The sequence below is a fragment of the Nanorana parkeri genome, unplaced genomic scaffold (genome assembly GCF_000935625.1).
Source record: "Nanorana parkeri isolate BGI_ZX_2015 unplaced genomic scaffold, ASM93562v1 scaffold339, whole genome shotgun sequence".
NCBI classification, from domain to species: domain Eukaryota; kingdom Metazoa; phylum Chordata; class Amphibia; order Anura; family Dicroglossidae; genus Nanorana; species Nanorana parkeri.
Window position 1 is genome coordinate 836,840 of NW_017306607.1, and position 21,826 is coordinate 858,665.

The following is a 21,826-nucleotide window of genomic DNA, read 5'->3' on the forward strand; positions in this document are numbered from 1 at the left end:
GAGTCTTCAGTTGATATCCAAAAGTCCTGAGACTGCGACTGGGCTCCGCCATCTTGGATGTAATGTCAGCAGACTCAGAGCTGTCACTAAAGTGATACTCTATAGCAGGGCTCAAAATTTCAAGTCCTAAGCTACTAGCCAGGCCTTAAAAGTTACTCACCACCAGTTGCCCCACCTAACCCTTACCCGGCCTTAACTCCGCCCGGTCAGCGGTGTGAAGCAGAGTACAAAGATCAGTAAGTACAGAAGTCAGTGGTGCAATGCAAAACAGAGGCCAGCTGTGTGACGCGCAGTACACCGGTCACTGTTTGCCTGAAGAAGGAACTGTTGTTCCGAAAAAAATCGCTATATGATGTGATCGCAATCGAGTCAATAAACCTTTTTTGACTTGAAATTCTATTGGAGTGCGAGTGACTTTATACATACACTTATCTTGGATTGCAGAGGCATCTGCAATCACTTTGGCAACCACCCGACTCTAAGGCCCGGTTCACACCTGGGCGTTTTGTAGCACGTTCCTACGCTCTGCAAAACGCTCAAACACCGAAATCCCATTATTTCCTATGGGTATGGTTCACACCTGGGCGTTTTGTAGCACGTTCCTACGCTCTGCAAAACGCCAAAAGAAGTACAGGAGCTTCTTTGGGGCACTTTGTTGCGCGTTTCCATTGGGATACAGCCAAGTAGCCCTCAGAAACGCACGTTTTTTTTACCGCAAATCGCGCGACAAACACGCATATTCGACACGCCTAGGTGTGAACCCAGCCTAAGTGTATCATGCGGTCAGGAGTGCGATGGGAACACTGGATTTTGTATATAAATAGACCCCAAAGTGTTACAAAAGCACTCTTCTGCAAGCTACATATCAGCATCCCAACCTACCTAATGGCCGAGAAATCCATTTCTTTTGTTTTTTTTTTTAATAAGAATTCACTCCACACGTTTTCTGTGAACCCACAAGGATTAGTTTATTTTTTTTGTAATGAAAATATTACTGACAGTGAGCCAGTGTCCACAGTTATTTAGTACAAAGATATGTTATCTTGGGAAATCAACTCAGAAAAAATGTATAAAATGGACGTGGCTCCCGGACTAAAAAGAAACGAGTAGAAAACAACAGAAAAAATAAATTCTAGGAAATGGATTAGTAAGGTTGAAGAATAATGTTTTATTAAGACTGGAATTAGCTCACACGAGTCTGCAGCTTCCCTATGTGAGGGATCAGTAACGTTTCTCTTCCAATGAAATGTCGAGTTCAAAGGTGCATCACTCAAACGTTCCCTTCTTATGCTATCACTGAGCGGCAACATGGCAGTCCGTTTCTGACTCCAAAAACTACCTAAAAAGATGGTGATGACGTTAGCTTCGCACATACAGACAATAAAGCTCATTAACAACTCAAATTCTCTTTCTGCAAGTTATATTTGTTTTTTATTGGGATACAAAAAACTTTGTATAGGTTTTTTTTCCCCCCATCTGTCTTGGTTCTGTAGGCCTGTAAGTAGTTTAATGTCACCTCTGGTGGTATCCATTGGATGCAAAGATGTTCTAAAACCACAAATAAATGTAGGGGTCGATTTTTAAATCTTCAACCCAGAGTGTAGCTGTGTGCACAGCATATCCACCACCACAAGCTCAGAATAGGAATTCCTATGCTCCAGGGCCCCATCTAGTGGTAGACCATAGGGCACCATCACCATAGGAATTCCTATGCTTCTCGGCTCCATCTAATGTGGTAGCATTGGAGCTCCACCACCATGGGAATTCCTATGTTTCTCGGCTCCATCTAATGTGGTAGCATTGGAGCTCCACCACCATGGGAATTCCTATCTTTCTCGGCTCCATCTAATGTGGTAGCATAGGAGCTCCATCACCATGGGAATTCCTATGCTCCTCTGCTTCATCTACTGGTAGAGCATAGGAGCTCCATCACCATGGGAATTCCTCTGCTCCTCTGCACCATCTAGTTGTAGAGTATAGGAGCTCCATCACCATGGGAATTCCTCTGCACCATCTAGTTGTAGAGTATAGGAGCTCCACCACCATAGGAATTCCTATGCTTCTCGGCTCCATCTAATGTGGTAGCATTGGAGCTCCACCACCATGGGAATTCCTATGTTTCTCGGCTCCATCTAATGTGGTAGCATTGGAGCTCCACCACCATGGGAATTCCTGTGCTTCTCGGCTCCATCTAGTGTGGTAGCATAGGAGCTCCACCACCATGGGAATTTCTATGCTTCTCGGCTTCAACTAGTGGTGGAGTATAGAAGCCCCACCACCATAATGATTCCTGTGCTCTACACCTTCTAGGGGTAGAACATAGGAGCTCCACCATCATAGGAATTCTTTTGCTTTTCGGGTCCATCTAGTGGTGCAGCATTGGAGCTCCACCACCATAGGAATTCCTATGCTCCTTGGCACCATTTTGTGCAGCATAGGAGCTCCACCACCGTAGGAATTCCTATGCTCTTCTGCACCATCTAGTGGTAGAGTATAGGAGCTCCACCACCATAGGAATTCCTATGCTCCTCTGCACCATCTAGTTGTGGAGTATAGGAGCTCCACCACCATAGGAATTCCTTTGCTCCTCAGCTCCATCTAGTGGTAAAGCATAGGAGCTCCACCACCATAGAAGAATTATTTTGCTCCTAGTGGTTCTCATTCACCCAGCCAAGATTTATAAAATTGGCCCCTTAAAATATTTAAAGCCATTGAAAAAAAATTTAGATTAAGTGGTGATGGTTTAGACCCTGTAAGTTTTGTTTTTTTACTGCTCTGTCAACCCGACTGGTGAGATTCACCTCTATATCCTGGTGACCATCATGAATGAGAATGAAAGTAAGGGGGCAATAAAAAATCGTGAGCAGTCACTGGAGCACAAATATAGAGGAAATCTGCCAATGGGGACAACCAAGAGGGCATTCCCCTTTTGGATAGATTGTCTTTAATTTCCTGCTGTGTCTACAGGACAGGAAGTGAAGGGAAACCTCCCCAATGTGACAGATGGCAAAAAAAAAAAAAGCTGACAGAAGTTCAACCAAACCCTACATATAAATTAAACTTTAGATATTCAGAAACCTGAGCGGAGAGAAATCAGTAGGCTACCATAGTTTTCTTCGTTTAGAACATTCGAGCTTGCTGGTTATCACTTCAAGATGCTCACAATGAACACGAATGATGTAGATCAGAAAAAACATTTTTGGGTGATTTGGTCAAGCAGAAGACGCTGTAGATCGGCAGCTATAATTGTCAGGTGAAGGCGAGCTTCAAAAACATCATTGACACTCACCAAGCAGCACAGTGGCCAAGTTTGGAACACCCTTGCCTTCTTTGGCCGTAGGTTAAATGTCCCCAGCAACACTACATGCATGGAGTTTGTATGTTCCTCGTTCACATATAGTGTTGGGCTAACTGGCTTCCACCTATAGCAGCACTACCGTTTGCAGTAGAAACATTAATAAAGTTCTTTCGAGGACAGCAACAGACAAGAATATGTCAAAGAACTCTTTACAGGTCATGTGACAAACATGAAGGCCGCCATTGCTGACCAGTCTTTCTGAAAATGCGAGCTGCCTGACTGTTGAAGCCGTAGCAGCAATATGACAATTTCCAAGCCAAAATGGAAATAAAAGTATACAGATGCAGAATTTTTTATTTTACTACAATTTTAATTTGTTTCAGATCGATGACTTGAGTGATGGAAGCTAGACACGACCTATTCAGAGGCCAACAATGGTATCTGCTGCATTTCTCTCATGACAGGTGCACTTTACATTTGTGCGGAAAGGTGTCAGTGCCACATAGCTTTCCCTGAGCTCACCTTAAGGAATACCGCAAAGGGCAAAAGATCAGGTGCAAAGGGCAGCAACCCATACTGATCAGAAGGTTACTGCAGCACGATCAGTGTACGGATTTCTGATTGGTTATTATGAGATACTGCACTGTGCATGAACCTCCCAAATCTGACCTTCTCTAGCAAGGCAAGGTAGCCTATGACATGACATATGGGTAAAGTCAGGAGATCTGTGCAAAAGACTGTTGTGACCCGGCAGAGAATAAGAGATGGAGGATGCAAACAGATCCCACTGTGGAGTTCCCATTATATGGCAGAACCATGCCGTACCTTCTCCACTGCCATCTACACTGCTCTACCCTCTGGATATGATCCATTGCAGGGTGGGATGCAAGATGGCTGATCCAACGGCATGGAAGTCATTCTTTGGATGTCCATTTGATTGGGCTCCTTAGCCGACCTTGAAATCTGCTAGGAAACTGTTTTTGTCTGTATTGGTACCTACCAGTACCTACAGTTATGTTCCAGATTGTCTTCCCCCTTCAATGATCCACTTTAAAAAAAAAAAACAAGAGAACTCTAGGCCAATTGCAAGCCGACAGCAAATAAATAAAAGATGCCCACTTATAAAAGGTCCGTTTATCCGTATGTACGTTTGGCAGAAAAGATAGGTGCTCCACGTCAGTTTCAGCATACTTTAGCCACAAAGGCCTCTGACACAAGGGTCGCTTATGCATGTTCTGGCTCAAGCCACTGCAGACTGAAGCAAAAAAGTAAACTTGTCCAGATTTTAAATGTAATCGACTGAAGAGCAGACCCCCTCCAAATCTTCAGAAACCCCGGTGCCCCATCATTTACAATTCTGAGCTCAAAAGATGAAGCTGGACTTGGACCCACCCCTTCTAAACCTCCCAACCTCCCTATAGGCAGCAACAGGAAGTTGGAATGGGCAGGCCCATGCTCGACTTGGCTGAAGTCAGAATTAGCATATTACAGGGCCCCAAATATCTGAGGATTTGTAATGGGTGCATGTAGACACCCCTAGGAGCCTGCAATTAATTTCTTGTTTCTGTTCGTTAGGTTTAGTACAGGTACACTGTATCCATTATGCTCAATGCCAAGGTGGGACCACACAAATCAGTCAACAGTCTGCCTCTCCTTGAGCCCATCACAACCCGCTACTATGAAGCCCAACCACGGCTCCCAACCGGTCTTCCGATACACATGACTTGTCACTTTTCCGTATTGCAAAAATCTCTGGTCGGGACGCCACCCCTAATCACCAAACCTGTGGCCTTTGCATGGCCGCCTAAAAAACACGGAAGCCCTCGTCTAGGTCAACAATGTAAAGGCGGCAACGGCAGCAGCAACCTCCAACTCCCAAGGCAAACGGCATAATTAGAAAATTCTGCATTAACCACAATGGATACTTGGAGAGCCTGTGGAGACTGCATAGAACAATACAAGGTATAGTATACTGCAGTAGTCATATGCAAAAAAATAAAAAGCAACTGCTGGTCAAATGCCACATTTTGTTAATTTATTTAGATAAGTCTTTTAGATTGTAAGCCCTCAGGGGCAGGGCCCTCCTTACCATCTTGTCTTGATTTGTATTATGATTGTAATGTCTTCCTTATATTGTAAAGCGCTGCGCAAACTGTTGGCGCTATATAAATCCTGTATAATAATAATAAGTTAAATTCTGGAAAATATTAATTTTGCAATAAATGTTAAAAATAAAATAAGTCGCGTTTCAGATTTCTCTCCTGCAAAGATGGTTATTAAGAGGAAAACATTGTGGCATGCGTGGGCATCCTGCTGGTCACCCACTTCTGCAGAAATCAAGGCCTCTTAATATACCTTGTAGCAACCTAACCGTCTTTTTTAGCTTTAAAGCTAAACTCCAGGCAGATCTAAAAGACACAAATTAATGAAGCTCTGTATTCATTAAATGTCTAAGTATCTGCATAGGACTCGCTATCAGCCTCTAGCAGCAGTACTCAGACTGGGAAGAAGGAGGGCAGGACTGGGTGCCAGTCAGGTGAGCTGCATGCCAATCTGCCTATAAAGAACGTGCCGATAGGTAGAGAGGCCAAAGAGCTGATCTCCCGAGTCATCTGCTGCTTTTTCACTGTCCAATCAGCAGGCTGGGGAAGAGGGAGGACAGTCCTGTATTTCTTCTACAGTCTATAACAAACTGAAAAAATGACATCATTCACCTTCGCCTTGCTGTGCAGCAGAGCTGTATAAAAAAAAAAAACTGGAAGGACAGAATTACAAATCCCCCGTCAGGTAAAACATCTCCCTTATATGTAAATCAGCAGATTGCCTGGAATTCAGCTTTAAAAGAGAACTGGTACCCAACCGTTTTTGGCCATAGTCCTCTTTAGGGTCACAGGAGGACATTTACTATGTTCTCCTGTGACCCAAAACTCAGCATACAGGGGGCTATTGCCTGCTATATGCTTAGAGCGCAGAGCCACGCTGTGGCTGGGAAAGATCCTGACAATATGGGATCCACCCCGCCAACTGATTAACAGCTGGATCTGCCTCTCTAGAGCCCGCCCCCTCCTCTGTCTGTCCCTCCAATCAGCGCTGGAGGATCGGAGAGGGGAGGAATCACTACGGGGAGCGGTGACTGGCAGTCAACGCTCTCTGCAGGGAGATGATCGGGAATTGAGCGATCATTGGTAAGTGATGACTCGATTCCCGATCTATAGAGCTGACATGTGACAGCTTCAATGTCACACATTGGCTCTAATTATGGGGATGATTGTATATCACTCTCCCCATAATTCTCCTTTAAGAAATCACCTCCCCAACTTCTTCCTTACAGAATGTTTCTTAGGGTGTCTTCTATGCACTGGCATCTTAACAGTCACATACAGGCATTCAATGATAAATAACTGAACTCCGCAAATAAGTAGCAACCGCACGTTAAAATATTCTTCATTTAAGTTTTCTCCTCGCAGAGGATGTGTCGCCTTTTCGCCTCCCAAACCAACAAAACGTGACGTTTGACCAGCACAGACCACGCTTGCGTACAAGCCTATTCACAAAAGATGTTCAACTCAACGTCCCGCATTGTCAGGATGTTGCATGTGTCAGGAAGGTGATGTCGCCCTTTAGGTATCTACTGAAATACTCTATTGCTGGAATGAATTGGGAGGATGAGAAGGTGGACTGAACGAAACATGTCAACGGCTTTTAAAGTGAAATCAATGGTGCGCTTCGAAAACGGAACTTTGAAACATGCACGAGCAACTTTCATGTTGCCCGAACAGTTTCCATTTTCTCAGCAGCTAGTCTCCAGTCAGATCCAGTGGTTTGTAATGTCTCTTATGCGTCATCTACCCCTAACTTGTCTCCGTCCTCGACCTGGGCTTCTTTGTACAAGAATGACAATAGGAAAAGTGCAACGTCCATGGAGGACCAGTACGCAGTGTGCGAAGTCATAGCCGACCAGTATCTGCTCTCCACCAGTCCCTCTCGGAGTTCAAAATCGATCCGGTGCTCCAACTCCACCACTGGAAGAAAAAAAAAGAAAAGAAAACAGCAACAACATTATACGATCTGTGTTTATACTGCTAAGTAGATGGAAAGGGGTAAGAGGGAGTTCATGTGATTGAAAGCATATCTATACCCACAAACAAACATTTTGTATATTGCACCTCAGCTGTCCTTAGATTTGGTGGCTACTTTAGTTTTCCTTTCCCTGGCGATCCTGCCAGTTAACACACTTCCTGTCCTAGGGTGACCACGCTCACTCACTGTATGGTATATATGGAGGAGCAGTGTTGTCACCCTAGGCTGCTCTTCAGATGCAAACACTTCCCCATCTCCTCTACATAGGTAGGTGTTCTTTGATGATTCACAGAAGATAGCTAGGGGAAACAAAATAGTATTTTTGTACTCCAAGGAAATTATTAATACTGCTGCCTCTAAGAGGATTGGACATCAAACAAAAATATGTAGGTCAGTCCGAGATACCCTCTTCCACTAGAAGCATGCCTGAAGTTTTGTACCAATGCAGTATTGGGAGTATGATCATAAAACACACGAGGGGTGGGACCTGGGTCCCCCAATGGACTCCAAGAAAATATTTTTTTGGGCGAATACAAAAATCCCATTTAATTTTGCATTTATTGAGAGGAAGACCTTCACTTTTAGGACATCCAAAAGAAGTCCGACTGAGGGGTCGGCAGGACAGCAAAATAAATGCTAACAGGTGCAAGGCAAAACTGGCCTGTAGGTCAAAGAGCTGCCTGAAGGACCCTACGCCTGATGCCAGTATCAGATGAGGCCTCAATGTCCACCTGGCAGAACTCAGAAAACAGAAGATCGGGTGGCGGCCTTGCAAATCTGGGAAACCGGTGCGGCTGATGAAAAGCCCAAAAAGAACTCGCAGATCTAGTACAGAATGCACCTCGACAGGAAAGGGTAGAACCCAATCCTTGAGACCATAGGCTTGGTTGATGGTCTGTCTAAGCCACGGAGAGATGTGGAACGAGAAGTCAGTGTGGCCTTATGGGGACAATCAGGGCTGTAAAAAGAAAAAAACAAAAAACAGCCTTACTGAAAGAGCAATGAATGAGACTCACAGTGGAAACCACATCCTGACAATGGAGAAAATGTTTTCCTTTTGGTGAACTGGTGCTGGACAGACAATGTCTTGGGTGAGGGGAAAAGCAGAAACTACTTTGTCCCTTTGCAAAACCAGAAAAGGTTCTTTACAGGATTGGCCATCGGTACAAATGCTCGCCACACTGAAATGATAGCTACAAGAAACCCCACCTTGTGGGTGAGCGTAGACATTGGCCTTATCAGTGGGCATACTGCAAGTAGCGATGGAGCAATTATTAGAGAGTGAGCTGGGGGCAGTTGTTACATCAGGACTAACCGCCACCGCACCCCCTTCCCCATCTAGAATTGCAACCATATGACTATGGCAGGTGAGGGTCGGAGGTGACCATGGTCACTGTAGGCTGGCCACAAAAACAGACTAAAAATCGGAGTTGGACGTGGCACTTTGCAAAGCAGCAGCGAAGGGATTTTTCCTTGACGTTGAACGGTGAGGAAGAGCTCCAAGTATGTCCAACACTCCACCCAGCAGATGGCATCAGTGCGCAGGCTCTCAGCATTAACGCCTCCAGTGGTGGAAACCGTCAGAAAGCAGGAGAGGTGCCCAGTAACAAACGTAAATGCCTAATCAGCCTACTCACGGAGTGACCTCTTTAGAGACCAGGCAAGAGCCGAGACAATGCCAACGGCATTCTCCCCACACTGCAAGGGTTAAATGCTCGTTTTCTCTACGGGGAACAAAATAAGCAGCTATACTTGCCTTACTCCTTGCTACCCCTGCCAGCCAGAGCTCTCCTCCACTTCCGTTATGTGAGCAGCTAGGGGGAAGAGGCTTTGGGGGATCCGTCATCCAGCACAGAGGAAGCCTGTGGGAGCAAGGAATAAGCTAATATAGCTGCTCATTCCTCCACCCCCTAGACAAAACAAGCATTTACCCCCCCAACAAGGGTCATATTTTTCCAGCTGGACTTGATTAGGGGCATAGCCAAACTGAGCGTTCACCTTGAACACCCCTGAACCTCAGCATGCAAAATAAACCCAGCGTGTTCACTGTTCTAGTTGGACTTTTCTGAGCCCAGTGCAGTTGTAAGGTTTCCTGGAAAGCATTTGCAGTCCATTTCATTTATTTATTGCCCGGAGTTGCTCCAAGATCACCCAAAATGAATGTTTGAAGCTTTAATTACAAGACTCCTAAAAGGAAGGAAGACACTTAATCCTTCATTTGTAAGTAAACAGGCGTCTTTCCCAGAGAGGACGGCTGTGCACAATGCTCTGAACGAATGACTTCTGATGAGAATCTTAATGAAGAGACAATACTGGGCAGAGTCCAAACACTGAGATCATTTCCTCTGCAAGTGGGACCGACCTAGAATAATAACTCCCCGATAGGTTACTATGGAGCGCTTATCAGACAGAGGCTCATCGTCAGTGGATGCTACAGAGCTTCCAGGAGGTCTAATGGAGTCTGTGAGAGCCGATTCCAAGTGACACTAAAGAGACAATGGGCGGCATAGGAAACATTTAAAGGGAACGGACGTCAAGAAAGGGATTATGCAACAATCAGACTATTCAGGCTTAAAGGAACACCGTCATGAGAGTTCAATGGAGGCCGCCATTGCGTAAAGTGATATTGAAATCAAACATTTTTTAAAGATATCACATGCTTCTATACAACAGATGCTGCTTCTTATTATTGTAAAGTAATGTTTCCTGCCGAATTAGCTGGTCCTCTAAGCGCTGGCCCAGTATCCAGTTTTGGGATGAATCCTTTAACTTCGCCGGGCTCCATAGTGCCCCACCAGAGCCACTCTTAGGCACATGTCCATTGTAAGCATAGGACGACAAGCAGATGCTACCTGAGCTGAAAACGCATGGGCTGACCGAGATGACAAAAAAAACACAAGAGAGCTGCCCCTGCATAAAAGTGAATTTGTTCTTTTTGTCCATGCAGGGCAAAGCAACAGGTTCATTAAGGTGCTCGAGCAACATATCACTGGCACGCATACACTGGAAAAGGGGGGAAAGTCACATGATCCCCATACCTGGAAGCATTGGGTATATCGCTTCACCTCACTTTGTGAACAGAGCTGGAGTGATGTAATGAAGGGAAGGAGAGTGTATCTGAAGCTGTAGTATGTGGCATGGAAGTGACTCTGTTGCTTTTCCCGGAACGAAGCCCAGGTTCACTTTGATGTTTATCTTCCACAATTGTTTAAAAATGATCAATTGATCCCTATAAACAATTGTGGAAGAGGGAAAAAGAGAGAGTGCATTTTCTCCTCTTTGCACTTTTAGTTCCAGTTGCATAATTTCTACCTACAGAACATTTATAATTTCCCATACAACTTTTTCTGATCCTGAAGCAGTGTATTGATCTAGAAATTCTCTCTGGGTCCTAATGAAGGGGGTATTTGTATGAAACCTCAAAACGCATTGGCTATTTCTGTCGCCTCAACCCTATATTGCATAGAAATGTATCTTATTTATCAAACGGGAGTGTGGCGCTTCAATTCACAATCCTTCAATATGACACTACAAAGCAAGACCACAGTGGAGTTCCTCTGCGACAGAAGCTGCCTTAGCCAGATCACCTATACAATTATTTATATAGCGCCAACATATTCCGCAGCGCTGTATATACCGACTATCATCATAACTGGTGAGCCACACCAATAGGATAACCCTGCAGGTCCACCGCTTTTATTCCACTTCTTTCTAGTACCCACCAAGAGCAGTCACCTTCACTTCCTCACCTTTGTGAGCTCTCACGAGCAGGGCCCACCTAAGCCTCCTGTATTGAAAGGTATTGTGATTGAACCGTCTTCCCTGCATGTTAAGAAGCAATGTGCAAATTATTGGTGCTATATAAATCCTGTATAATAATAAGAATCTTGTTGGTACTTTCCAAGTATAGACAGTATGTGAATCACGCCTAAGTTGACTACTAGCATTTGCCAATTGCCTTTTCAGGGACATGGAGATGGGGAGAGTCCTTAGCCCTGTGTAACCTTACATAGAGCTTCTTCCCTCTGCTTCTTGCAGCTGTTTAGGAGAGAAGGGTAGGTGTGCTTTCCCCAGACCATCTACAGCACTAAATGGATAAATCTGAACCAACCTGCAGAATCCAGAGTTCCAGAAATGCTGTGCGGAAGGGTTTGCGGTGTTGTGGTCGTCGTCGCTGTTGTGCTCGGGCTGTGTAGTGATTTTCTGTCCTCCCCGTCTGTGGTTTCTTTTACTTCATAGCTAGCTGCACTAGAGCGTGCAAATCTTGAGAATAGCATTCCCCCCAGACCTTTCCCGATGCTGGCGGCACCTGCATGCAACAGATAGACAAACCATCATACAGACGCGGACTGACACCTAGTGGTTAGAATAAGTTACACACATTAAAAGGAGAATTATGAGGCGAGTGATTTTTACTCAGCCTCATAATCTGAGCCGACCTGTGACAGTCTCACACATACCTGCGCTCGCTCACTTCTCGATCTATCCGGGTAGAGAGCCGTGACCGTCACTCAGCGCTGACTGTTGGAACGGACGGGGAGGGGGCAGGTACAGCTGGCTCTGCCTCTGGATAGGCAGAGCCAGCTGTCACCACGCAGCTGGGTGGATCCAGACAGAATTGTCGGGATCCGTTCCGGCGTCTCAGTATAGCGCGAGCTGTAGCTAGCGGTATACTGAGCTTTGGGTGACGGGAGGACGCTAGTTTGTGTCCTCCAGTTACCCTTAGGAGAACTATGGGGTAAAGCCCTAACCTTAGGTTAAGTTCCTTACCTTGATATCCTACCAGTAACAGCACTTCACCGTTGCAGACTGACAATACTAAGCCACCAACTTTCAATTAGCAAAAGCGTTGTAAGCCATGTGAGCTCCTCTAGTTGGTTGCTGGGCAGACCAATGGTTGAAGGAGCGCTAAGAATGACAACACTGTTATAGCATTGTAATAAATAAAATATGTAAGCCTCTGTTCACACTTCTGGGATGCGTCATTCCAGAGGTGCTGCAGGGTGAGTCGTGGTGGGCTACAGTAGGATAGTCTATTCATTGGAATGCCAACCACAGCTAAATATCACTAAAAGAAGCGCAAGCACCCTAGATTACCATGTGACGGGGTGCGATACCATACACATGAAAGATGCCTAGGTGCGTTGGGGTGCCATTAGGAAATAATGGCACCACAGTGCACCTAATACTGCAACATGCAATGCGGGATCACATGCGGCACTGCACACCAAATTGCATAGATGTGCACATTTAGAAATGTACTGCATATTTCTTTTTAGCCCATATGTACTTTGTAATGAGGTTTTTATTTATTACTGCATGTCTTATATTCCTGATGACCCGTTATTTCTTATCCAGGGGTCACAGGAAAAAAAAAAAAAAGGTGAAATCTCCCTACCATATACAGAGACGTTATTAAAATCCCAACCAAGGTATTATATCCTTCCACACTGACTGGAAGTAAAAAGCCGCCTGCTCATTCTCCATCTGTTACACTGCAAGCATCAAAGCCCACCAACTGAATTCTGGGAGCCAGCCGACATTCGGATCATCACACTCACCTAATATACTTGCTTTGCCTATGTTCGTTATGGACTCTCCGTAGTGCCGCCGTGGCAGAACCGGCGATGTGCTAGGGCTTGGTATGCTTTCGGTGTCTGACACTGAGGTAGTATCTTTGGATGGGTTGATGAGAACCGGTCTCATCTGTTTGTAAGGGACGGAGTAAGTGGTGTTAGAGGAGTGAATCTGGACGGCTGAAATGTTGTTGTGGTGCTTCAGTATTAATGGCTCCAATCTGTAGGCCTGAGGAGAAACGGAAAGGTCAGGGAGAATTGGGCCCGCTTATCAGTACTACAGACCAATGAGTCATTATTTCCCCCTCTATATAATACAATCCAGAATGTGCCCGATATGTACATTGCTGCTGGATAAATCTTCTGGCATCAAGGTAAGTCCATTCAGTTTTCTTTGCTGGATTAGGGTATAGGTGGCTATAGACCTTAAAGACCCATGCTGTGAGTTAAATCCTATCCAGTTGCAAAACAAAAAAAAAACCTCTCCCCTTGCGGTAGGGATACCCCTCTGCATTGCAAGGGTTAAATGCTTGCTTTTGTCTAGGGGACCTCTGTAAAGCACTTTTACTAACGTGATCCTCGCTCCTGCAGGTTCCATGACCAGCACCCACAGCCTCTTCTCCCCCTCTGCAAAGACCTGCTGACATGACGTTTATCCCTTTCGCTGTCACCGACGTAAAGGCTTACAGCGGAACACAACTGCTTCCAGCTTGCCAGCTCAGTAAGCCTTACATCGGTGGCTTTTACTGTTCTACTATAAGCTCATGGTCGCTTGTGGTAGGTTCTGACCACTGCAGACCGGGAACATCCCACAAGAGCTGTAGTTTTGGAGTTGCTCTGACCCAGTCGTCTCGCCATCACAATTTGGTGCTTGTCAAAGTCACTTAAATACTGACACTTGTCCATTTTTTCTGCTTTCAACTTCAGGGACAAAATGTTCACTTTCTGCCTATTATAACCCCCCACTTCCAGGTGCCATTGTAATGTATCCCCACCACTTCCAGGTGTCATTGTAATATATCCCCCCACTTCCAGGTGTCATTGTAATATATCCCCCCACTTCCAGGTGCCATTGTAATATATCCCCCCACTTCCAGGTGCCATTGTAATATATCCCCCCACTTCCAGGTGCCATTGTAATATATCCCCCCCACTTCCAGGTGCCATTGTAATATATCCCCCCCCTCTCCAGGTGCCATTGCAACAAGATAATCAATGTTATCCACTTCACCTCTCAGTGGTCATAATGCTATGGCTGATCTGTAGCAAGTTCTTTGACAAGCAAGCATATAGGACAAGCATGATTACAGACCTAATACGGCACATTAGTCCAATTGTTACTGTTTCACTTTAATGAACAAGGCTCAGAGACAAAGCTGTATACAATGATGAGCAGTCACTTACCACAGGATCTGCTGGGTGAAAGATATTAAACAAACGGTTACAAAGAGTTCGAGGCAAAATATGATCTTGAGTTCCACTATTTCCGGGACGGATGCCGCGCAACGCCAAGAAGACCGCCAAAGGCGATCCCATGCAGAAGAAATTCTCAACCTAAACATATCAAGAGTATTCACGGTTAAAATGTAAAACGAGAATCCGCTGCATCCCCCACCAAATCTTTCCTCATTTAGATGAAGACAATGATGTCTTAGAACAACGTGTATAAACCCGCGCATCAGAATGCGACGTCTGGCCGGTTGTTATGCAGGAGCCGATTGCCTGAAGGTGCAGTCAATCATCTGACTGCACTCAGCTCACACACTGCATGCAAAGCTCAGTGCCGGACAGCTTTGCTTCGCTCTGCACGGCTTTGCGTGCAGTGTGTCCCGGGCTTTATAGCTGGGAGATGCCTGGCATTGCTGCTTTTAGCTGCTACACAGAATTTGGAGTGAGATTTTAGTGAGGTCGCTACTGTTCACTATTCTACTTGCTAGAGAGGAAGCTGTACCTGATCAACTGCAGTGCAAGGATCTCCCTGCTCCTACATCAGCCATTCTGCAGATCTGCGCTTCCCAAAACTCTCCGGCTTTCTAATCACAACCCCATCCATTCAGCAGTCACCAGGGGGACAGCGCTGACATACTGAAGCAAAGTCCTGCTCCTTTACAAAGATGGCTGCCTCGGCAGAGACATCCAGTACAGAACACTGAATGGTAACATAAGAATGGGGAAATGATCAGCTGCAGGGATACTACAGGCCTCTAGACCTTGGTCCTTTGCTTGCCATGTCTGGGAACAGCTTCCACAGTACGCATCTTTTAGGCAATACATTAGCAATCCCAGTTGTGAAAACTCTAACTGTATTTTCAGGTCTTAGACATAGCCAGGAGTGTACCTGGACCTCTTTACTGGAATCCAGGACATTTGCAAAATATGGATGAATCCATTGATTCAGCAACAGTTCTTTCATACTTGTACAGCAGTGCCTCCATTACAGAAGTGTTTTGCAGGCAGCCCGAACAGCATCCAATCAGAACTGAAAACAGATACAAAAAAAACCTCCCTCGGTGTGGGGCACAGTGACAGCAGAGGCTAGCATGTTTTTGTAAACATACATCAAGTGATCGCCATGATTGTCTGACCATCACGGTGATCACATCACAGAACTAGGAGTGTGCACACATCTGCATGCTCCTAAGGCCACATTCACACGTACGTGCGTATTGTCCCATATGCAAATAAATGGCTTCATACACATAGCTGTGTATGGAGCCGTATATTTGCGCAGCGTAAAAACAGAATGAAACCGAGATGTGTCCGGGTAGCGCATTTTACGCGCATGCGCGCACGTAGACGCGTACAGTTCATTAGAATTTCTATTACGAATGATGCATTCGGGGATTGCATATAGTGCATGCATATACACGTGTATAGGTGTATACATACGCGCGCATATGTGCATATATACACAATATACAATTTTGCTCTTGCGTTGTGTGTGAATGATGCCTAATTTTAAAATGGAATGTAGATTGACATCCTCTTGGACGTGGCCAGTCATATAGTCAATTTGTGACGGGACGTACACTGTAGTCTCCTGTCACGAAGGGGTTAATCTACAGATAACGGGTAGCCAAGGGTTAAAACAGACATGGACGTTTATGCTACATGAATTTACTAACCTTAAATCTTAAGGCAGGTGTAATAAACAAAGAACTTTTAAGTCCATGTAGTCGATCTTCCAGTTCTTTTAATCTATATAAGTGGACAATGGAAAAGAAAAAAAAAAAATCATATAAAAAAGGCAAATGGTAATAGAAGAAATAGATGATTACTAAAAATAGATTGGCTGCTCTGCATCTAGGCAGAGAGATCTAATGGGGGGAGCACATTGACATGAGCTCCCCAATGTCCACTGACCGTTGTTTGGTCAAAGTAAGCTCTCGGAGCAGGTGCTGCTCCTCATAACTGATCCAGTGCTCCTCAGTCTCCTCATCTTCCTGCTGATCGAGCTGTTCGTAGAAGCGCACCGGATTCCACCCCGTCATGATATCGTACATTATCACGCAGCCCAGAGAGTGCGCCACGATGGACACACTGCCGCCTTTGTCTTCGAACTCTGGGTTCCGGGAGCAGAACAGGCTGTAGAGACGGTTCAGTTCTTGCTGGAGACCTTTCACCAACTGTCAATACACAGCAAAGCCAATGACTCCACAACAGATCAGCACTGTATAGAGCAAGGAAGATGATAAACACCCTGAGGCTCACATAGGATGGACGACAAATATCTGCGTCACCCAAAAAACCCCCCCGACAAACTTCTACAGTGACAAATGGACATTAGAGGTTGAAAGTGCAACCACAGCAAAAAATACAGGAAGCATTAAAGTGACACTAAACTCAGCAGTTAAATTTTAAAAATCCATTCAGGTCCCTTAACTATGAACAACAATGTATCTTATTTGTGTGTCACTCGGCTGTAGATCCTCCAATCCTCTCTGAATTGGTGCCGACACTGTCCTTCCTTCTGGAGGGGGGCTGCTTTTGTTCCCCATGGTTCCTGTGTGTGTTGTAAAGTAGTCACTGCCCAAGCCCGCACCCACCCCCACCCCCCCGTGATGGACTACAATCTCAATAAAAAGCAGCCCACTAGATATGAGATTGTAGTCCATCACGGGGGGGTGGGGGTGGGTGCGGGCTTGGGCAGTGACTACTTTACAACACACACAGGAACCATGGGGAACAAAAGCAGCCCCCCTCCAGAAGGAAGTACAGTGTCGGCACCAATTCAGAGATGATTAGTATCACTTACACCAAATTTTTATGGCAGTGTTCTTGTTGGGGAGATTCTCTATTTGTCCTGGAGATTGTCACTAAGTGGTGGGAAATGGAAAATGTGTTACAGTTGTCACAAGGAGACAGGAAATCTTTTAGTGAGGGACACACATGCTGGTGCCAAATGTGTGGGGAAGTGCCATCACTTCGTGTTGCATCTCCAGGACAAGTGAAGAGAAACTTTGACAATAGGACACAGACCATTCTCTATACAACACTATAAAAAAAACAAGTAGAAAAGCCTGTCCCCTGCCAGTATGCTGGAGAGAAGGACCATTGCTCCCTGTGTGGAAGCAGTGGCCTCTCTGTAAATGACCAACACACACCCCTTGCTAAGCCAGACATACAGCTCTGCAAATCAGAAAAAACTCTTGCTTCCTGATGACTGCAGAGCTCAGCCTCCGACACAGCATGGGTTGTTAGACCTCTGTAGAGAGTCCACTGCTGCCACAAAGAGCAAGGGTCCTTCTTTACAACATGCTGGCAGGGGCAGGCTTTTCTACTTGAGCTGTGGATGCCTTCTAAAGAGAAATTAACTGTAATACATGAAACACCTTTTAAATTTGAGGCGCCAGCAATATATTTCACGGTTTAAAACTGAAAGTTCAATTGGGCTTTAAGGCCTCATTCACACTGTAATCGGCCCTCACGTACAGCTCTGTGCAGGGCCGTACCGAGCAGCTCCAGGGAAGGACAGGTGCTTCTTGTGATTAGTACGCAGCCCCCGCCCTTCTCTATGGGACTACGCGGCACCGCAAGTTCAGGTCCGTAGGGGGGCGTGTTTTCCGGCTTGGACGCAGACAGGATCCATCCTGTCAGCGTACAAGCATCTTCACAATCATCCGATGCGATGGTGACACAACTGGATGTACACGTGTAATGGGGACCTTGTGACTCGGCTCAGCCCTTCCCTATGTATTCTAGCAGCAGGCCGCTGAATGCTCAATAATTGATGAGCTACACGACTCAGCTGGCGACACTGATACTCTCTAATAAGAAGGAGCATTGTTTCTGTTTAACAGGCAGAACAAGAGCAAACATCATTGACACAGGCTTTCCGCCCCGCGTATTATCCCGAGCCTTGTAACAAATGTCAGGGGCGCTGAAAGAGTCGGATAAATGAAGAGGGGAGGGAAAGTAAATTCAGTTCTCCCTCTGAACTTTGCGGGCGTGGATTACAGCTCTATGAAGGGATTACTATAAAGAGAATAAAAAAATATTAAAAGCAGAACTCCAGTTTGGATTTCTTTTACTTATTTTTGCCTCAGGGGGTCCCAATTCCCCTTTTTTCTTCTTGTGCATTACAGCTCCATGTCCCGCAGGCCGGGCACCTTGGTGTACTCTCCTCCAGCAAAAACTTTTGGCTGCATGACACTGAGCTTCAGCAGAAGCTTCCTGCCGTTTTAATGCCACCCTGTAGTTCTCAGTACTACAGGGATGCATTAATAACGCAGCCACCACAGCCAGTGGCCTTTACTACTGGCCCAGTGGCACTTGATCCGCATAGTCTTCTGGGACATGTAGTCCTTGCATCACTGCTGCTCCGTGCCCACTGCCATAACACAGGAATGGGACAGGAGCGGTCACATGCCCGCTACATTGCATTCAAGAAAAGAAAATTGTATTTAGCTAAAATCTAAGATAATGAGAGTCCAGGAGACTGGGAGCAAATGATTACTTAGATGTCTGGAGTTCTGCTTTAAGAAGAAAAAAAAATTAAAGATAGCTGTAGCAAGAAAAGTAAATAGATACAAGAAAATAGCAAGGAAGGTGTAAAGAAAAAAAGAAAAAAGTAGTAATATGAAAGCTAGTATTGTACACCCAGGGCCGTCCCTATAATGAGGCAGTTGCCTCAGGCAGCATTTGACTGGGGAGGGGTTAGGTGCTGGCCAGAGCGTTCAAGGTTGCCAACAACCTGTGACGCTCTGTGTGGGGACGCCCAGCTCACCGAAGTCACTTTTTGCCAGATGCTGAATAGTAATGCTCTGGCTTGCTTCTCGCCTCCCTCCTGACAACCTGTGATGTCAATGAGCTGGGCAAAACGCCTGACAGAGTGGACCGGCATCCGCCACTGCCCTCTTCAAACAAATCAGCCATGCACGATTTCTCCCGGCCTCAGGCAGCAATTTACCTAGGGACAGCCCTGTGTACACCTCTAATAAAGTAACAGAAACTTATTTTTAAACTACATGTATTTCTATATGCAACTAGTGTAAATACTCAGATTTGGCTAGGCATCGGCCTCTTGTAGTAGCACTGAGGCAGAGAGGGAGGAGCACTTCCAGGTATTCTTAAGGCACCTAAGGTGGTGAAACCTTCAGAAGGAACCTGCTGATTGATGGAGATGAGCAGAGGGATGAGCTCATCAATCTGCTGCTTATTCTCCTTTGTTATACAGTCACGGGTTGGAAGAGCGGAGATGACCAAGCTCTATCTCCATAACTGCAGTAGAGGATTGGACCTGCCCAGCTAAAACCTATTTCCTTTGATGATGAACACAAACCTTCTGCCCAATAAACTGTCTGTTGCATTTCATAAAAACTCCCAAAGGGAGATTTATCAAAACCCAGAGCAGCTGTGCATGGCAACCAATCAGCTTCTTTCTTTCATTTTTAAAACTTAACTGAACAAACAGAAGAGAGAAGCTGATTGGTTGCCATTGGCAACTGCTCCAGTTCTGATAAATCCCCCCCCACCGTGTTTTGTCTTATTGCCACGCCGTCACAAAATAAAAACAGTGGATTTTTCTCCATGAGGGCGCTTCTTACCTCGTCTCTGTACAGGGGGCTGGTATAGTACATGATGTCCATCGCACTGCTGTTCAGCATGTCCCGTATACCGCGCACTTTGTCCGGAGTGATGGAGTCTACAATGTCTGGGGGAGGACATTTGTGTTAATGAAAAGCAGGGAATCAGAGAGAAACCATTATTTCCAAATCTGAAAGATATATACACATTTATTACATTGCAATTAATAAAAGAAAATTGAATGATACCAAGTAGGGAGTGAAATCCAATAGTGGTGTGCTGGGTGAAGGTGCCAACTTGTGAGATCCATTTCAAGAGAAACATTTTTTTTTTCTTTTTACGTTTATACATATTTAATATAATGTTATACATTTATTTTTAAATATATAAAATAAACAAAAATGCAATCTTTGTTTTGCAAATGAGCATGGGGCCAAAAAAGAATAAAACATTGAAAATGTGCGTGTATCGTTTATTTTTCTCTGACTTTTGTTTTAATATTTACTTTAATTCTGGAAATCTGCCATGGTAATTCCCGCTTCTGGTGACAGCTCTGAAAGACGGGATTTCCCCTCACTATTGGGAGATCATTTCAGGTCTCTGGGACAGGAAGTCAGGAAATATTTGCTCAACTAAAATGCACAGTCAGCACTAGAGGATCGGAGAGGGGAATCCCCGTGGGGAGCGGTGACTAACAGTCACGGCTCTCTGCAGGGACATGATCGAGAAGTGAGTGAGCGACGGTATGTGTTCACTCACTTCCTGATCTATTGAGCCGACCTGTGACAGTCTCATTGTCACAGGTCGGCTAGAACTATGAGGATGAGCGATTTTCACTCACCTCATAGTTCTCCTTAATAGCAATAATATTGAAAGTCTAAAATTGATATTAGCATTAATAACAAAAATCATATTGCATAAAGCACCCCGTTGCAGTAAATAAGGATATTAGAGTTCCAGGAACAAATAAGAAACCTAACTAACCAACAAGAACACTCTGAAGTTGGGAGAGGAGTGGCCAAAGTTGAGGAAAAGTCAAGATCGGCATCCCAACTTCGGCTGCCTATATCCCTGCACACACTGAATTAAAAAAACTCTGACGCAGCGCTGAATACTGAAAAATGGCCTGGCCAGGAAGGGGGTCTAAACACCAGGTCTTGAAGTGGTTAAAGAGACTCTTCTCTGCATTCTGCAATCACTGAATGCCCAAAATCTTGTTCGCTAAGGAAATTGTGCGCCAGTTGTAATGGAAGCTGTGACTTTCATGTATATGCAAGTAGTCTGTATATGCATCATTCCTCTGTAGGAAAAGCACACTAATATACTACTGGGTTTATTCCTTGGATTTAATGATAGATTTAGGACAGTTAGCCAACCCCCCCCCCCAAAAAAAAATAATTGCAAAATAGTTTGTCTTTAATGAGACCGAATGGGCAAAGTGACAGAGTCTGCATCATATACTCCAATTGAAGTCCCCAAGTATTTCACAGGATTGCATACAGTGGACTGTGTGCTGCATGAGAAAAAAATTATACTTACCTGATTTTCAATGCTTTGTGGTTCACCGGCAGCCAATTCAAATACATTGAAGGGAATTAATCAAAACTGGAGCAGACAAAATCTGGAGCAGCTATGCATGCCAACCAATCAGCATCCACTTTTCATTTTCGAAGCTTAACTGAACAAACTGAAGAGAGAAGCCAATTGGTTGCCATAGGAAACTGCTCCAGATTTTGATCAATCCCCCCCCCCCCCCCCGCGTCTTAACACACGCAGTGTACAGATCCAAATGGGTCTTAAGGCTATTAGCAATACAAAGGAACCATACTCACCTGGGAAAATTTTG

At 45.1% G+C, this 21,826-nt stretch overlaps 1 protein-coding gene across 1 annotated transcript in view; it reads right to left on the reverse strand.

The window, feature by feature from the left end:
- Positions 1 to 6,877: 6,877 nt before the first annotated feature.
- DDHD1 (DDHD domain containing 1) overlaps positions 6,878 to 21,826 on the reverse strand; it is a 48,440-nt gene continuing 33,491 nt past the window's right edge. The window contains 7 exon segments of the mRNA XM_018558434.1: positions 6,878 to 7,320; positions 11,490 to 11,687; positions 12,940 to 13,183; positions 14,359 to 14,508; positions 16,080 to 16,152; positions 16,318 to 16,580; positions 20,001 to 20,107. Of these exon segments, the coding sequence (XP_018413936.1) occupies positions 7,133 to 7,320; positions 11,490 to 11,687; positions 12,940 to 13,183; positions 14,359 to 14,508; positions 16,080 to 16,152; positions 16,318 to 16,580; positions 20,001 to 20,107 (1,223 nt within the window). The 3' untranslated portion in view covers positions 6,878 to 7,132.